At 34.2% G+C, this 18,066-nt stretch overlaps 1 protein-coding gene across 4 annotated transcripts in view; it reads right to left on the reverse strand.

Moving 5' to 3' along the window:
- Positions 1–18,066, reverse strand: part of PSME4 (proteasome activator subunit 4) — a 103,883-nt gene that overhangs the window by 50,921 nt on the left and 34,896 nt on the right. For all 4 annotated transcript variants that reach the window (XR_002326419.2, XM_020996224.2, XM_020996222.2 and 1 more), the window contains 12 exons: positions 17,679–17,742; positions 16,663–16,737; positions 15,511–15,633; positions 12,446–12,538; positions 11,230–11,495; positions 6,805–6,991; positions 5,890–5,979; positions 5,065–5,129; positions 4,647–4,797; positions 3,084–3,182; positions 2,814–2,883; positions 1,939–2,006 (listed from right to left, as the gene is read on the reverse strand). Coding sequence is in view for 3 of the 4 variants with exons in the window: in XM_020996224.2 (XP_020851883.1) it covers positions 1,939–2,006; positions 2,814–2,883; positions 3,084–3,182; positions 4,647–4,797; positions 5,065–5,129; positions 5,890–5,979; positions 6,805–6,991; positions 11,230–11,495; positions 12,446–12,538; positions 15,511–15,633; positions 16,663–16,737; positions 17,679–17,742 (1,351 nt within the window). In the remaining variant the exon portion in view is untranslated. The remainder of the gene's footprint in view (positions 1–1,938; positions 2,007–2,813; positions 2,884–3,083; positions 3,183–4,646; positions 4,798–5,064; positions 5,130–5,889; positions 5,980–6,804; positions 6,992–11,229; positions 11,496–12,445; positions 12,539–15,510; positions 15,634–16,662; positions 16,738–17,678; positions 17,743–18,066) is intronic.

Consider the following 18,066-nt stretch of genomic DNA (forward strand, 5'->3'; position numbering starts at 1 on the left):
TCTTTCATCTTTTCTTATGGCTCAATAACATTCCATTGCATTCCTATACCACAATCTGTTCTTGATGGGCGTCTCATTTCTACAAACTGATAAATTCAGGCAGATTCCTATAAATCCTACTCTGACACCACTATGGTATGGAGGTGACCCTGGGTTTGCAAAGGCTATGCCAGCAGAGTACAAGCTCTGGAATATCATACCAAAATGGAAAGGTCTATCAAGCAAGAGACTTAGCATATGTCAGAGAGCCAGCTAAGCTAAGCACAAAGAATCTCCATCACCAGGAATCTGACCACTAGGTTAACTACCATGCTGTCAACCCATGAAAGAAAAATACAAAATGGTCTCAATTCTTTGAGTTCCTCCTTCTATTGCAGCAGAGTAGCAGGAGATAAGAATTCAAAGAATAATAGTTTTTAAACCATCTATAAACATAAACTGAATTTCTAAATGTCAGTTTCTTGTCTAATGACAAATGAACTGTGACACTAGTAGAAGAATTGAATTCTATCACTATTTTAAAAAATGGAAACAGAAAACATAAGAAACTACAGTTATATAGAAGGATGGCTTCATGAATACTCCTGAGAGAATTAAACAAATGAGTTGGTGAGTTAATAAATGAGCTGGCTTCACCAACCACACAAAAGTAAAAAGTATTTCATAGAGATAACTGGTTATTTCACCTAGCTGGGCTCATGATGAACATAAATAAAGACCATAAAGTAAACTGTAGCACATGTATCATTTTTTGCAAAGGATAATGGAAGAGAGAAAATCTAAGGAGACCCTGGCACACTACTACAAAGTAAAGTAACATGCTGGTATTCAGAAATGTCAATGTGAAGATGGGCACAGCAGAAGACAGCTGAAATGCTGGAAAATATTTTTCAGGACTAAGAACCAATATCAACTAAAGCATAAAACCAGAAAACAAACGCTCACCAAAAATGTTTGCTCCTCTCATCTGTGTGCCATGTTAAGTTCAAATGAAGGAGGGACTGCCTACAGATAGTGACATCTTCCAGATACTCCTGTTTATGGATGACTTTGTACTGACTGCACCAAGTCCCACAATACTACAGAGCCTCCTCACTGAATGCAACAGATTCTCAAAAGAGATGAGTTTGACAACTGACACAGTAAAAAGAAAATGCATGAAGAATGCCTATTGTTGAGATCATGAGATGCAGCTGAATAAACAACTCATTCAGTTAGTCTAATACACATCTTAATAAGACACTGCAAATGGACTATGAGTAGGAATTTTAACTGAAAGATCTTAAATATTCTTTTAGTGAGCTACATTGTTATGAATCACCAAGAAAACATAATAATCTCTGAAGAATAAAATTTCAGATGACCCAAAGCTCAAATGCAGACATGTTGTAAGCTGAAGAATATTACTGAAGGTGATGTAAACACAAGTAGTGGCATAAAAGGTATCATCAAAGAAATGCATGCTTCAAAAGAGATGAATTGGTCACATGATTAGAGCGAGGAATAAAGGATGAAAAGGCAAAGTACTGCACAGGAACCACAGAATGTTGGAAAGCTTCCAACATTTTGGATATAACTTATGTAAAAGATTGTAGGAGGGTATGAACACAAATCAGAGATGATTAAAAGGCATGGATGGCTTGTAATCTGTATTTTTGGGGATAGTGCCCTATATTAACATATCATATAACCACTCTAGAAAGTATAAAGTCAGGAAGAAAATGGTCAAAGGACAGACTACAACATAATTCAAATACTCTAAAAGTTCTCTGTATCTATCCACCATACTATAAAACTTTCATAATTTTATCACCCCTTTACTGTCTCTAGAATAGTCTGTCAGTAAAAAAGATATAGCTTTATTGTTAGTCCATGCATACAAAATAATTTTTAATTTTTTTTCCTCAAGAGAAAAAAGAATGCTCAAAGAACATATACCTCAGACAAAAGTTGGAGATTCCACAGTAATTCCTTATCTAGCTCTTCTTCCTTCAAGACATCATCATCTAAAATGGGGGGAAAATTTCTTTAATAAATTTTAAGCTTCCAAAATTCATAGCTACATTTTCTGTCAAGCTTATGTACAACCCTGCATTTCTACAAAGACTTCTTGTTTCATCTTCTAGAAAGTCTTTTCACTCTTTCCTGTCCAGAAAAAAAAGGGACAATGTCCAAGAAGTAAATAAATGCATCATTTCAAAGATCAGGAATCCTGATGTTCCACATGTACTATGTCAATTCTAATTTCTCAAGTTAACTTAAAGAAATTCCTTTTGGATACCACAATAAAATTCCTTAAAGTATCCAGTTTGGTTTTCTTATTGCATCAAGCTGACAGATACTAGTGTTTTAAAATTAGGGGAAATATCTCAAGTTGTTAAAAGTTCTAATTAATGTAACTAATGTACATTTCTCAGAATCATAGAGCTTTTTTAGATGGGACCTCACTGTCCATCTGATAGAAACTACATCCAAAATGAATCCCCAATACATTATACCCAATAAATGGTCATCTAGCATCTTCTTAAAAGACCACCACAAAGGAAAAAATCCACCATCTCCCAGGACATTCCACTTCACTTTTGAACAGCTCTAATCAAGAACTTCTTCCTGAAATCCAGCCTAAAACTGCCTCTTTGCAACTTCCATCCACTATTCCTAGTTTTGTCTTCTTGGGGTCAAACAGAACAAATCTATTCTTTCTTCCAATCTAGACAAGCTAATCTGTGCATAATTAGATTGTTTTCAAAGACTAAAAGAAATGTTTATTCACAAAATGAAAACAAACAAGTCAATAAGATCATATGACTCACTCATTGTAAGTTGAGTTATAACACTGCAGCAATGGGGAACAAAGATCTTCAAAGATTCCTCTGGGCAGCACTAAAACATATTTTACAAATGATTTAAAAAAAGAAGCAGCCAACATGAGGTCAAAAAGTAGTCACTATTTCAGGGAATAAGTATACAAGATAATTATCTTTTGGGACAAATTTACATTTAAAACATAACATCCAGGACAGAAATAAATTATTATCCACAAGATTACCTTCTAAGTTTTCAGTTTAAAAGCAACAACTAACCTTTACAGCAGCTCGGCACATGTCTGCCACCATGCGGCCTGCTACTCTAGTTTCAAATATGTTTGAAACAGCAAAATTAAAAACCTTCTGCAGGGCAACCTGTTAAGTGGAAGATATAGTCAACGTTTCTTTAGAAAAGAAAAATAAAATCCTCGTGGAATATAAAAGAAAAATATACATGCATATATTTCAACTTTACATGAGGCAATTATTTCAAAATGAGAAATTAGGTTCACTGAATCTTTAAAGAGAACCATCCACAATAAAAATTAATCAAAGAGTTAAAACTTCTACAAATATTTTAAATCATTTCATTTAAAAAACTGTTTCACATCTTAAGTGATGTTAAAAAGAGACGGACAAAATTTGCATGTGATACTAATTTAAACAAAGCAAAATTGCTACAAATTTGCTTTCCTAAGATTTAGGGAAGTCACACAAAACATGGCTGGATATGGTCAAGAGTATGTAGTTGGTTGAGGAGGTCAGTGTTTTAAAAGGCATTTTGTGGAAAATATTTCATTAATTAATTAATTAATTTAACATCAAGGTCATGCTGAATAGTTCAGGCATTAATTTAAAAAGTAATTAAATAGTACCATGGTGCTCATAGTGCTAAGGACCCAAGATCCTTAGACTAAATTTTAAACTGTGTTAATCAATTTTTATTTCATTATCAAACAAAAGAGGCCTAGATATAAACTTTCCAGGACTAAAATAACTGAAGATTTTCTTCCAAAAGCCACTGAGTCAAAGAAAATTTGCTAAGATCAATAAAAGATCATTTTGCCCCATTAATTTATATCATAAAAACTTTAAAAATTGTTCTTCTGCATACTGTGTAATTATCATAATAAAACTTGGTATTAAAAAGAGAAAAAGCACTTCCCTTCCTTGCAGAGGAAGGGGAACAGGAGTATGGAATATTGCATACTCTCAAGATTCAGGTGATGTTGGCTAGTTGTGCTGAACTGCCTTTTCACTGTCTTTTTTTTTTTTTAATTCTGTGTTACAAGGGATGGTTCTCTAGGGAAGAGAGGATCAGGGATATATTGGAAAGAAGGTGATATAAAAATCAAAAGATATAAAAAAATCTCTAAAATAAATTTGTTTCAGAAAGATACTATTTTTGAAGATGCAAAGACATCTAAGACTAAGATAGAAGGAAGAAATAAAATAAAAATTTTGGTGATAAAGAATGAACATTGCATAGCATGCTTTGTGAGAATAACACTAAACACCAGACTGTTAAAATAGCTTTAGTTCTAATGAAACAAAAAGGTTTTTTTCCATAATTTAATATCAAAATAATGTAGAGTGATTATATTAATCCTGAAGTCACAAAAATAATATTAAAATTAAGTTTAAAAATTTCAGTGTTTTTTATCCCAATTTTTTTTTTATCATGGCATGGTTATATTAAAAATGACTACATACCAAAACCTTAAAATTACTTATGGAGCAAGAAAGGGTGAGGAAGAACTTTAAGGCAACTTGCTATTTGAAAAAGTTATATCACATGTAAATTTATAATTTTATTTTGTATAACAATATTCTCTGTACCTTAAATATCTCATTAGAACATTGTGTGAGAATCGTACTGAAAGTAGAAGAGAGGCCTAATTCCACCAGACTTTCCAAGTGGGTCATCTTCTCCGTTTCTGTCTCCTCTCTTGTTTGTTCCAATGTGCTACTTTCTATAAGTCCAAAACACCTAAAGAACCCAAAGAAAGTATATGTTCAAGTAACTTAAAATTGATTCAACTGAATATATTTAATACAGTTAAGCTGGTTTATTAACAGCATGCTCATTAAAAAAAATGCTCTTTTCAGAGCATTTTATGAGTTAAAAGATGTTTTATGTATACTCCCTGGAGAGTGGCCACCAAAAGGATACGGATGGGGTAGAAACAGTAATGACCAGCAGATCAGTAACAGGTCCAAGTATCAGCTATACAACAAAACTAGCCCACATATTCACCTGTCCATAAACTGTAAGACAAAATCTTCAAATTCAGCTGTAGCAGAGCACAGCTCCTTTTCCACCTAGAAGGTTCAACATACACAAACTTTATTTTTTCTGTAAATTGGGTAGAACATGAACTATATTTTGTGAGAAACAGAATATTTTGCACACACACACACCACACACACAATACAGTACTAAATGCATGAATAAACAAAATTGTACAATTGGTTTTGAACACCTATCTACTTGTAAAGCTCCAGAAACTAAAAAATGGGAAAAACTTATTTCATATACATCAAAGTGAAAAAAATATCTAGCTACTTTCATCATATAATCAATATTAAAATTGCTAATGTATAAATAGATTATACATCTAGACACTGAATTACTCAAGCAAGTAGTAACATAGCCTAGTAATTTGTAAGTATGACTAGTTGTGCAGAGCTCCTGACTTGGAAGATAATCCTGAAAGGGCCAGATGGGACTTGAACATGTATCTCTTTAGCACATGTATATTCTAGACACATATTTATTATCATTATCGTAATTCATATTAGTTTATTATTGAGATTAGACTAACACAACGGAAAACTAAAACCTCAATTTTACCAGGTGTTACTCATGTGAATTTTGTTCTTTTATCTACAAAACATAAAAAAGTGTTTTTGTCTTATCTAACAAGGAGGCTATGTACAACATCTTACGAGATTTTAAATAAATTTTAACATTTTAGCAAATTTCTGCATTGTTGTCTTAACCCTCATTAAATGTGGAAAAGCTTGAAGAACAGAAATTAGTATTCTCTATTTCATTTATATAATTAGAAAATAGTCTTACTTCTGTGAGGTCATTTTTTTCTTGAAGTACAGATGAGCAATCTACTAAAGGCACCAGAGTGGAAAATGTTGCTATAAACTGGAATGTGATCTGTTGGAAGATGCAAAGGGTTTTCAACATTCAGTACACAACTCAGATTTAGACTTTAAGGATACTGTAAAACAAAGGCCAGATTAATAAATTATCTCCCAAAAAAAATCCTACAGCAATTTTATTGCATTTCATTTAGTTGTACACATTTTTACTCTTATCATAATCAACTATGTTTCAGTATTATTTCCATTAAGTTCATCTTTTTATTAACTATGTCTGTATTTTGTCATATGCATCCCTAAACTTCCTAAATTTGTTGTAGTGCAATGAGATCACCCAGAGATGGAATAGTACTGATGACAGAACTGTGACAGGGAGAAAGGTGGTATTCCTAGAGAAGGCAGTCTTGCTACCTAGCCAAGGGATTTAGGGAGGTCTGTGTTGGTGCAATGATACTTAAAACACAAGCCTTCCAACAATGTCACTTTCTGGCTGGAAATTCCAAAAGGGTCACAGAGAAGGTCCTGTGACTAGAAGTTATTACTGCCCATGACTGAAATCCAGGTAGCATGGGAAATTTCAATATTATATAACAAACAAAAATGTCTAAGACATAAATATTCATTGAAATGAATAGAAATTTTGAATTATAAACATGGAAAGCATATTGATTTGGACAATTTTCCTATTAAGGAGAAAGAATATATTATATTATTGTTTGCCCACAATTTAAGTTCAGACATTCAATTACATTTCTAGAAAACAACATTAATGTTACTAGCTTTCACATATAACACAGTGGTAAAGGATCCTTGAGATGTTAAAAGGAATCTGATGATACTCTCACAACAACTTAACAAGACAGAAAGTAAATGTGCTCACCATGCATTTACTAAAGTCATTTGGATCCACGCCAGGTAATGCTCTCATCAACAGAGGTAGCATATGTGTTGGACCTTCAGGAAACCATTTGCCCCCTGACACTAGACTACGGGCTACTCCAATCACACAACTTAAAGTGGCGGTGAGTTGGTGAGGTTCTGTTAATGTCTCTAGGGCAGGATACGTTCTAAAATGTGAAAACAGTGACAACAAATTATTTTAAACACTCAAGAAGGAAGTTAAATAAAAAATCATGGTACCATTAAATTCACAAGTATATTTCAACCTTTAAACCTTTTATTGCCAATGAAGTGATTTCTTGATTTAATTCATTGTTGCCAGGCTCTGAAAGCTGGTCCAAAGACAAAAATCCTCACCATTATAGGATAGGACAAGAGCTATAAAAACTGTGGTAAAATGCACATTATCATCATATTGCACTTTTTTCCTAAAATACAACTGTATTTTATTATTTCTGAGTAATATTACTTGTGGTGTCCAGATATTACAGGGAATAAGAAGAGATGGCAGAGATGAGAACACTGGTAAGACTTGGAATAAGGAAGGTTCAATTCCCAGAGCATTACCTGAGCAAATCACCTAACCTGTGCCTTAGTTTCCCCATCTGTAAAATAACAAGGTTGGATTCAATTGCCTTAAGCTCAAAATCTACGATCCTATAAACAGCAGTCACTATATCAATTGCTAAAAGGTGTTCTATTCTTCTAATAAATGAGAAAACGAAAAGATGGTATGTTTAAGTTTATAATAGTTTCATATGCTCCTTCAATGATTATAATTTAGACATCATGCAAGAGAGTATCAATTTCCCTGTATCAATTCTCTGTAACTAAACAAACTGGAGGAAAAAACTAGATACAATTAAGATCTGACAGATTAATACCAAAGGGAAAGTGATACTGTATCACTTTTTAAAAGTACTAGGTTACAAGTCACAAACTCTAAAAAATGTCTACTAAACTACTGATGAAATATTTTAACAGCTACACATTCTGCTTCATTCAATCTTCATGTGAGTATACAGAAGTAAAAGTATTGACAACTAATATAAGTACATTCTATTTAAAAGCAAAATATGCTCATATATATTATATACATGGATTATATACAATTATTTTCTAATCACTGGATCTGTTTTTTAAAAGGTTTGAGGATAAAAGGCTCACTCTACTTCAATTGTGACTGATCAGCAGCAAAAAAATTAAGAACAATATGAAAAACCCTTGACAGCCCATTCAATTCTGGATCTTCTGCTTCTGGTTCCTCAACAGTAAGGAAAACAAGATCCAGAAAGCATTTATGGAATCAATATTGTATGCTCTCCCATTTTCCTCACCTCCAAAACCAGAAGGCTGTCAAGGCAAACAGCACACAGTAATCTTTTCCCTCTTTTACCTGCTCCTCTCTTCAGTTTAAATGCAAGAAAAAGCAGATACTCAAAACTCAAGCATACAGAGCAAAAGCATGGATGAGCGGGATACTGCCTACCAGTTCTTGATTATTTTGAGCACTGGAACTGAAGCCCAAAGAATCATATATAACATCCAAAAACCTTTTCTGTTTGCATCATCATTTTCCTTCTAGAACTAAGTATTTTTTATATATGAATTAAAATTAATTTGCATTCTGCATCTTCCAATGAAGTATATAAAATGTTGTAGAAAGAACACTGAATGAGGATTCAGGGACTGACGTTACAGTTTCAGCTGTGCTCCGAGGCAGTAGGATGCTATATATATTAACTTTCACTTAACCTGTCTAGTCTTCAATTTACTCTGTAAAATGAGTCTTGTACTTAATGGTCTCTATGGCTCCTTCTAGTTATAAAAAAAAATAAAAATCTGATGCTTCTGAAGCTTCTAGTCCCCTTCTGACAAAGATGCTGGTAAGAAATCTTAAAGGTGAAATGTAGACAGCCCAGAAGAAAGCAGCAAAGCTAATGGCTCCATTCGTTTTTTTTTTCTTCTTGTATGGACTAATGGTTTCAGTAACACAGGAAGCTCCCAATATGGATGTTCTTTCTAATGACATAGCCTGTGGTAACTCATCTGTATCCAGACTGAGAAGCCTAAAGCCCTGAGAAATTCAATTGCCTTTAAAGCCCTGAGAAATTCAATTGCCTTGCCAAAGGTTGCTCAACTTAGCAAGTATATGTCAGAGAAAAGATCTGAAGCTAAAATCACCTCAACTCCACACTAGGTAAAATATATATTGGGAAATAAATTCCCAAATACTCAAGAATTTGGAGGAAGTGAGGAAAGCTATTAAAACTCTATGGTGGCTTGTTCACATTAGGCAAATGGGTAGTTATTTACATGACTGTTTACAATATAGAAATTGCAGGGATGCTTGTCAATTGGAGAATGGCTAACTTTATTATATATTTATTATATATTTAAAAAGAATAGCAAGTTGTCCATAATAGATTTGCAGCTTCCTGTGCAATCACGTTTTATTTTGTTATACTGTTATAGAAATACTTATCTTATTCCATAAATTAAAATAAATAAAAATTTAAAAGCTATATAATAGTATTATTCTGATTTTCAATGTGGTATGGTGGTGAGGTTTTTTCATCTGGAAGGCTGTTCAGTAGCATACAAGGCCTGGACAGTCCTACAGAACCTAGAAAGATTTACATTTAAAGTTCAAAGATGAACTCTGTTCCTTTTGTTTAAGGATCAGCATAGCTAAGTGTGGAGAGTCTCCTTCATTAGCAGAAGGCTGGCTACCAGATAATCAATTTTTTGGATATGGCTACTTACAGTCACACCATAAGCTCTATCCTGGGCCCTTTTTCTTTACTCTCTACTTTTTTTGGTGCTCTCATCTACTCTCACTGATCAACCTATCATCCTTCTATGCAAACGACTACATAATCTATATCTCCAATTGCCTGTTGGACATGTACCCCAGGCTGTACCCCTGGAGATCTCCAACTCAATGTGTACCCTCAAAGTTATACCCTTTCCAAGTCTTATTCCCTCTTTCTAAACTTTCCTAACTACTGTTGTCACCCAGATTCACAACACAGGGCTCATCCTTGATGCCTCACTCTTTCACACAACCCCATTTCCATTATGTTGCCAAGTCCTATTAATCCCACCTTCACAATATCTCTTGAATGATGCCCCCTTCATCACTCTTCACCTAAAGTATTACAATAGCTTTCTACTTGGTCTCCCTGCTTCAAGTCATTCCCTACACTCCTCTATATTCCACTCATCTGTCAAAAATATCTTCCTAAAGTGAAGGTGTTCCATTATTACCCCTTCTTTCCCCATGTAATAAATTCCAGTGGCTCCCTATTAAGGCTCAAATATAAAATCATCTATTTGGTATTTAAATGCCTTCACAACCTGGCCCTGCTCCTACCTTTCCAGTTTCTTACACTTTACTTCCACCACATACAAATGACAACATCCTCCTTATTATTCCTCGTTCATGATACTCTATCTCTAGACTCCAGGTATTTTCACTGGTTGCCTTCCATGCCTTGAATTCTCTCCTTCCTCTTCTCTGCCTTCTGGTTTCACTAGCTTTAAGACCTAGCTAAAATCCCACTATTAGAAGAAGCACTTCTCAATTCCCCTAAATGCAACTGCCTCCTCTCTCTCTCTCTCTGTATGTATGTATATGTGTGTGTGTGTGTGTGTGTGTGTGTGTGTGTGTGTGTGTGTGTGTGTGTGTATATATATATGTCTTGTTTATACACAGTTGGTTACATATTTCCTTCCCCATCAGACAATAAAATCCTTGAGAGCAGAAACTGATTTCCCCCCTCCTTCTTTGTATTCTCAGTGCTTAGCACAATACCTGGCACATAGCAGACACTTAAAAAAAGCTTACTGATTGATCTAAGTTCTAAGCCTCAGCATACATGACAAAACAAAGTGAATAGTGAAAACAAAGAGAAATATCAAAGGTTATATAGCATTAGCCAAAACCATAAATACCAAATTTTTTGAGGTATCACACATTTCAAGAACTTCAGTATAAATAATATATATGCATTATGATGTTCACTGCTATAGTTTTAATACCAATTGTCTCTCATACAGATAAAATTTTGTTGTAAAAATTAACAATTTTTGATTATCCATGGGGGGGGGTGTGGAGAACATATTTTTTTTATCTCCAGAATATGCAAAAATCACATTTTGATAATTCACTTCAATTCTTTTTCCATCTAATTTTCAAAACCAAACTTTTTTAAAGAGCAGAAGTTATACTATCTGTTTCGGGTCTTTCTCTCCTACCAAACTTCTGCAGGAGGTAAACAGTCAGAGTCAAAAGGCAAGCTTGTATGAAAAGGAAAACCAAAAGGACATGAGATACTCAGCATCAAAATAAGTAACTCTCGATTGCTGCTTGAACAAAAACAATTCTTTAATATCAACTTACCTTTCAAGTACAGGTGGAATTACTAACTCTGGTCGCATGAGTGCAAGATTCTGTAGAGCTTGAGCTGCCTCTAGGCTACCCGTTTTGCTGAACATAGCCAAAAGAACAGGCTGAATAATGCATTGTACAAAATCTGTAACATCTTGATCTGTAAGCTTATGGCTATCAGGCACAGGAGTCAGCCAAGAAGGCTTCTTGTATCGTTCACGATGTAATCGTCTAACAACACTGTTTGGCAGTCTCTGAAGTAGTTTCATTAACTTGTTCTGCGGATACATAAACAAAAAACGTTGGTGGGCTCCCTTTATCACTGTATCATGAAGGGGAAATTTTCCCCTCTGCAAAAAAAGTGCTATAAGGTTGTTTTTTTTTTAATTACCAAGCAAATTCTATGATGAAATAAAAAGAACACATCTAGGTATTTTTAAAACTTACTTTGCAAAATACTTTGAATTATGTGATTCTTAAAATTTGTTTCAACCCTAGTCTTCAAAAGAATTTCTTTTTTTTTTTTTTTGGCTAAGCAATGGGGTTAAGTGACTTGCTGAGGGTCACACAGCTAGTAAGTGTGTCAAGTGTCTGAGACTGAATTTGAACTCAGGTACTCCTGACTCCAGGGCCAGTGCTCTATCTACTGCGCCACCTAGCTGCCCCTTCAAAAGAATTTCTTATAATTTACAGATTCTCTGTGTGATCAGTTCACCCCAGTATCTAATTTTCAGAGTTGATAATGTACAAATAAGAAAATCTATGCCTTTAAACTATTTTAGGCTGTTAACATTTTTTAAAATTTTATAGCAATATTTCCTCAGCAATTTATTTACTTCGACATTGAGTAGTACTTATAGCAATCTACTCTGTACTGAATCACACCATCAAAATGCTGATACAAAATAGAAAAAGGGCAGCTAGGTGGAGCAGTGGATAGAGCAGTGGGCCTGGAGTCAGGAGGACCTGAGTTCAAATCCGACCTCAGACCAGACATACTTATTAGTTGTGTGACCCTGTGCAAATCATTTAACCCCAGCTGCCTCACCAAAAAAGAAAAAATAAAATAAAATAGAAAAACTATGTTTTAAATAACACTAGTTAAATGAGAAAATCTTTTCAAAAATACTGAATCCAACCATAAAAAAGAAAAAAAGAGCAAAGCAAAGACACTAAACTCCTGCTGAGTTCTTTTAACTACCTAAATATCAATGTTAAAGATCCTTACCAGCCAGCGACCATTATTTGAAGGATGGTAAAACGATGCAATGCTGTTAAATAGGCCAGTCAGGTGCTTCTGCACTAACTTACTTGGTCCACCCTGTTCAAAAGAACAAGTTCAATATTAATGCTTTACATTAGAACACACAGATAGACAGATACATATGCACACACACAAAAAAATGAAGAAGTAATCTCAAGCTTAACAGACTCAATATTTTAACTCATCTCATCCTGATAGAGGTTATTTACTATAAATGAAAATAATGTCATAACAATGACTCCATAAAAATCAATTATCAGTTAAGATATTCTATTTGGGACCAAGGAGCAAAATTTACCTTCAGATTTGTGGTATTTACTTTTCATTGCATGGCAGGAAAATAATTCTGACACTAAGATTGGTATAGTAAATGATCAGATGTGATTTAAGTCTGGCTCATGAAAGAAGTTTGGTAGTATTAATTTGTTTTAAGTTGGAGAAAATATGAAAACATGAATTAGTTATTTTTACTACTAAATGTTTTAGTACTGTATATCCTCTAAACATAAGCTATCAAAGCCCATTTTAATTAAATATGAAAAGGACTTCAAATTACTTGATGCATCTTAAAGAGAAAGTGCTAGCCTATAAGACACATGGAAATAAAAATGCTGACTTGCTTATCATGGGCTGAATACTACCAAGATAAAGTATTACAATGTAGTCATGAAACATGGCATCTTTCATCTGCTTACCCAATTTCAAGAAGCATCACAGCCCTAAGCTAGTATGTGTCATGTTGTATTAGAAAACATTGTGCTTTGAGATCTACTTCATTTTTCCTAATACAACATTCCCATCTAGTATAGGGCATCATCAAAATTGATTAAATAATAATAATGGCAAAGTCTGGAAATGAAAATGCTGAAAAGGTTTATTCAATTAACATGACTGACTTAGGATACACTATTTTCCATTTGTACTACAAAATGTAACTATCTAAAAGAACAAGCAGCTTCTGCTATTTTGGTGTACTACACTGTAATTAATAATATTAGGGGAAGTACTGGCTACTATCTAATTAATTATCTCCCAAAATATAATGAAATAACTGCAATTCATTTGTAATGAGATACAGTGAGCAAAATACAGGACGCTCCAAAAGTCTTAGTTCAGTTTTAAGCTTTAATTTTAATTAAGTATATTTTAAATGGTTTAATTTTTACTGACTATAAGGAAAAGAAGATATTCCCATTCCATCTGTAATCATAAAACACCAGTGCTATCATATTACTGAGACAGTTTATAGTCTTTAATATAATCGGGGGGGGGAGAGATGGCACAGTGGATAGAGCACTGGCTCTGTAGTCAGGAGGACTTGAGTTCAAATCTGGCCTCAGACACTTGACCACTTATTAGATGTGTGACCCTGGGCAAGTTACTTAATCCTATTCATTGACTAGCCAAATACATACATACATACACACACACACACACACACACACCCTCATTTTACATATTGGGAAACTGAGCTCCAAAGGGGTTAAGTTCTCCACAATTGTCAGCTATTTAGGTGCAGAGGTGAGAAATGAACCCAAGTTTCTTGATTCCCAATCTAAGGTTCTTAGAATGGCATTTTAAAAAGTAGGGAGGGGGAAAGGCAACAACAAACAAAAGAACAAAAAACAAAGCCTGACAGATTTTTAGCATACTTTAACTACCCAATTTAAGTTCAGGGACTAAATTTTAGAATAACCATACTGATATTCCATGAAAATATACCATAGATACAGAAATGAGTTTTTCAATATAATTTAAAGGGAAAGACAAAACAGGCTGTGAACAATACGTGCAAAATGAAAACATGGACATTTATATTTGAAAGCTTATGTGAAAGATGAAAAACAAGGTAATTTTGCAGGGGGAAGGAGATAAAAGACCAGGAATAAATTCACATAAAAGGGTAGTGCTTATGTTGAGTTTTAAAGAAGGCTAGGGTTTCTAAGGAGGTAAGGAAGGAAAGCATTCCAAACATGGGATATAACCAATGCAAAGTCACAGGATATGATGTGATATGTGAGAAATGGTAAGAAGGCCAGAGCAGCTAGACCATGGCATGCAGAAAGGGGATTAATGTATAATAAGGCTGGAAAGTTAGGTTGTGAAGGACTTTAAATGCCAAACAGTTTATATGTGATTTCAGAGAAATAAGAAGTGACTGGAGTTCATTAAACTAGTGAGTAAAATAGTCAGACCTGTCCTTCAGGAAAACCATTTTGGTAGCTGTGTAGAGGATGGATCAGAAAGGGGAAAGACTTGAGGCAGGCATACTAATTAGAAGGCTGTTTTAATAGTTTAAGTGAGAGATTATAAGAGCCTAAACTAGGATGGTGGCTATGTGTGTAGAGGACAGAACAGATGCAAAAAATGTTATCAAGTCAGAAATGAAGGGTGGGTTTGGGAAAAATACAAGTTCTCTTTTAACAGACATGTTGAGTATGAGATGTCCAAAAAAGGATATCACTTGAAATGTCCAATAGTGGTTGGGTACGTGGAACTGAAAGCTCGAGAAAGAAGCAGTTAGAACTGAATATGTTAATCCAAAATCTGCTTTCCCTCCAGGGCCAATTCAGCAAAATAATCCATTAAACCTTTATTTCAGCTTGTTTTTTAATTTATGAATTCTGACCAAATCAAAGGAATTACAGGATAAAAAGAGTATTAGATTGGTAACAGAAGCCTGGGGTTTTAGTTTTACTGTCACCTTGTGACATCACTTCTCTGGGCTTGATTTTAATGAACTGTAAAATTAGAAGCCTGAATGAAATACCTACAGTGGCTTTCAGCTTTAAAAGTGTAAGCTTCTGTTTTGTTTTGTTTTGTTTTCAATCAACAAATCACCAAGTACTGCAATAAGTCCACTTATGAACTAAGTTTCCTATTCTGCCTAAATGCCACTATGAAAGTCTGGCATTATAACTGAGGCTCAAATTAAGACACTAAAACTGGTTTAACATACTCCTAGAATTTCTATATTAGTAACACACATTTTAAGTGAACTTCTTAAATAAAAACAGTGCATTACAAACCATCATGGCGGTGATCCAAACTACTGCATGCCCTATATCATAAGCATTTGTTAGGAATCTTGGAACTAAAACTTGATTGCTTCCCACTGGGAGATTCAAACTTCTGAGAATCCTTGTAAATATCTGTTTGAGAGAGAGAGAGAATAATAAGAAGCATTTGTTCATCTTAAAAACTAAAATAATGGCAAATATTTACAGATTAAAATTTTATTACTACTTCCTCTAGCAACAAGGAAAAACAGCTGGTCTTTATTGTGGAAAGTGATCACACAATGCCTTATGTAATGAAACAGTATTTTGGCACTGAGCATATGAATCAAATCATAATCCTAATTCACTTAGAGGAAATTTTCAATATTAAAATAGGTTTTTGCAGAATTAAACATGTATCCATTGTCCACAGTGCCATAGTACACTGATACAAAGTAGCCAAAATATCTTCATTCATTCATTTATTGATAACCTTCCTCAGTACTGCTGAAATCAAAGTTACCCTGGTGAATCTTCTCCACAACTGATAGGTGCCAACCTAAATTTAATTATTTTCTCAGCCCATGACCTTTGTTATCCTCCTCTTTAAGCTTAATGTTTGCTGCCTCATTCTTTCTGCTACAAGAAGCAACCACATCTTTTGGATGAAGACATCTTTTCTAGCAGCTGAGCTTAAGTAGAGAAAGAATAATTCAAATCTACTCCTACTGGGATGCAAAAGAAAGAATGTCACCCAAACAGAAACCTAGCATTTGCCTGTTGCTGCCCTTTTCCCCATCTCCCAACTCACTAGGAAACTGACTTTTAAAGAAAAAATATAACATGATTTTATACATGAGTACACTGGACTCAGAGGGAAAGGGAAGGTTATAGAATCTCCTGCAAAATACCTCTCTCTAAACCAGGCTCCTACATCTCTAGAGTTCAAGGACCTCCAAAGTTAATCAAGATTCATACAATGCCCCAAAAGACTACAATCACTTTGGGAAGAATGAATAAATAACCCACCCCTGCAAAGTAATTAATTACCTTTATAAATCATAGGCAAGTAGGTTTGACAAGTATTATAAACATCAGTGTTGTATAAGTTGGAAAGGAAGACTTTATGTAGTAATTATCTCAGAAAGATGCAGTGGTCATTTTATAACCACATTTTCTTACCTTTGGTACATATGGATCCCAATCTATGTACCCTATATTATCTGTGGCCAGACGAGCAAAGAGATTTACTAGTTGCTGAAAGCAAATGAAAAGGGAGACATTGTTCAATAAACATATTCTGTATATGTATGTGTATTTAAGATTTGAAAGAATTCAAACAATAGCAACAACAAAAATGAAACCGAACACTAATTATATGAACAAACTTGGCCCCAGAGTAGAGTTGAGAAAATGCACCTCCCTTCCTTCACAGTAGAGATGAAGGACACTGATACGGAAAGCTGTATATACTGTCAGAAATGGCTGATGTGCTAATTTTGCTGAACTGCTTTTTTCCCCCCTCTATCTTTTAAAAGAGTTTTTATAATGGGAGGGCATGAAGGAACACACAGTCAGAAACTCATGTGACAGAAAATCAGTCGCATAAAATTAATAAAAATTACTTCTGGGAAAGAAAAAAAACCACCTTATTCTAATTTGTCACCACCCCCTTCTCTATATCTAATTATTCTCTTCAACAATGATTAACTGTAACAATGACTTATTTTCAGTTGTTATAGGCTATAGTCCACCAAAGTAAATTTACAAATTTAAACACAAACTGAAATCCTAAATTTATATTTTTAATGCAAACACTTCTACTGTATATTTAAAATTAATGGTATTTTTAATTTTAGATATAAATGCTTCTAAAATCACAGCTCTAAAGACAAAGAAAAACTGAATAATCACTAAATTTAATTCAACAAGTATTCATTAAGTAACTACGTAACTAATATGGACACAAAAAGTCTATGACAGTCCCCGTTTCCATATATGTCATAATATTAATTGTATGCTGATTACTAATTGGCCACAAAAAAATACAACCAATCAAGGTTATTTCATTGATTTAGAGGAAGAGAAGAAAAAAATTAAGATTTATCATGACATGGCTAATATCCAATTCTAAGAAATGAATCTGTTCAGATTTATTGTTACTGGAATGGAAAATGGAAGGAAAAATGAGAACTCACCCCCTCCCACTGTGGGAGATTCTGCACTGAAACCCAAAGGCCAATTAACTCATCAAACCAAAGCCTGCAAAAGAAAACATTTTCATAAATATCAGAGCAATTTTTAGTCAAGTTATCTGAATGAAAAAAAAAAGTCACACAGACACAGAGGCATGGGGGGAAAATCCTACACAGTCTTGAAAATCCATACAACTACTCCGGTGGCTGGGACCACTGCTTGGGATTTCCCACCCTTTTGTTCTTCCATCAATGAATGACCTGGATACCCATGTAGTTTTTCCTCTAAAACCCTAAGCAGGAGTGGAGAGTGTCCAAAGAAAGGGGTGTGTGGGGCATGAAACATAAAATGGAAGAGGTCTTTCAACTTTATGTTTGAGGCATTACTGTC

Source organism: Phascolarctos cinereus, unplaced genomic scaffold (assembly GCF_003287225.1).
Source record: "Phascolarctos cinereus isolate Bilbo 61053 unplaced genomic scaffold, phaCin_HiC Scaffold_2;HRSCAF=192, whole genome shotgun sequence".
Taxonomy (NCBI): domain Eukaryota; kingdom Metazoa; phylum Chordata; class Mammalia; order Diprotodontia; family Phascolarctidae; genus Phascolarctos; species Phascolarctos cinereus.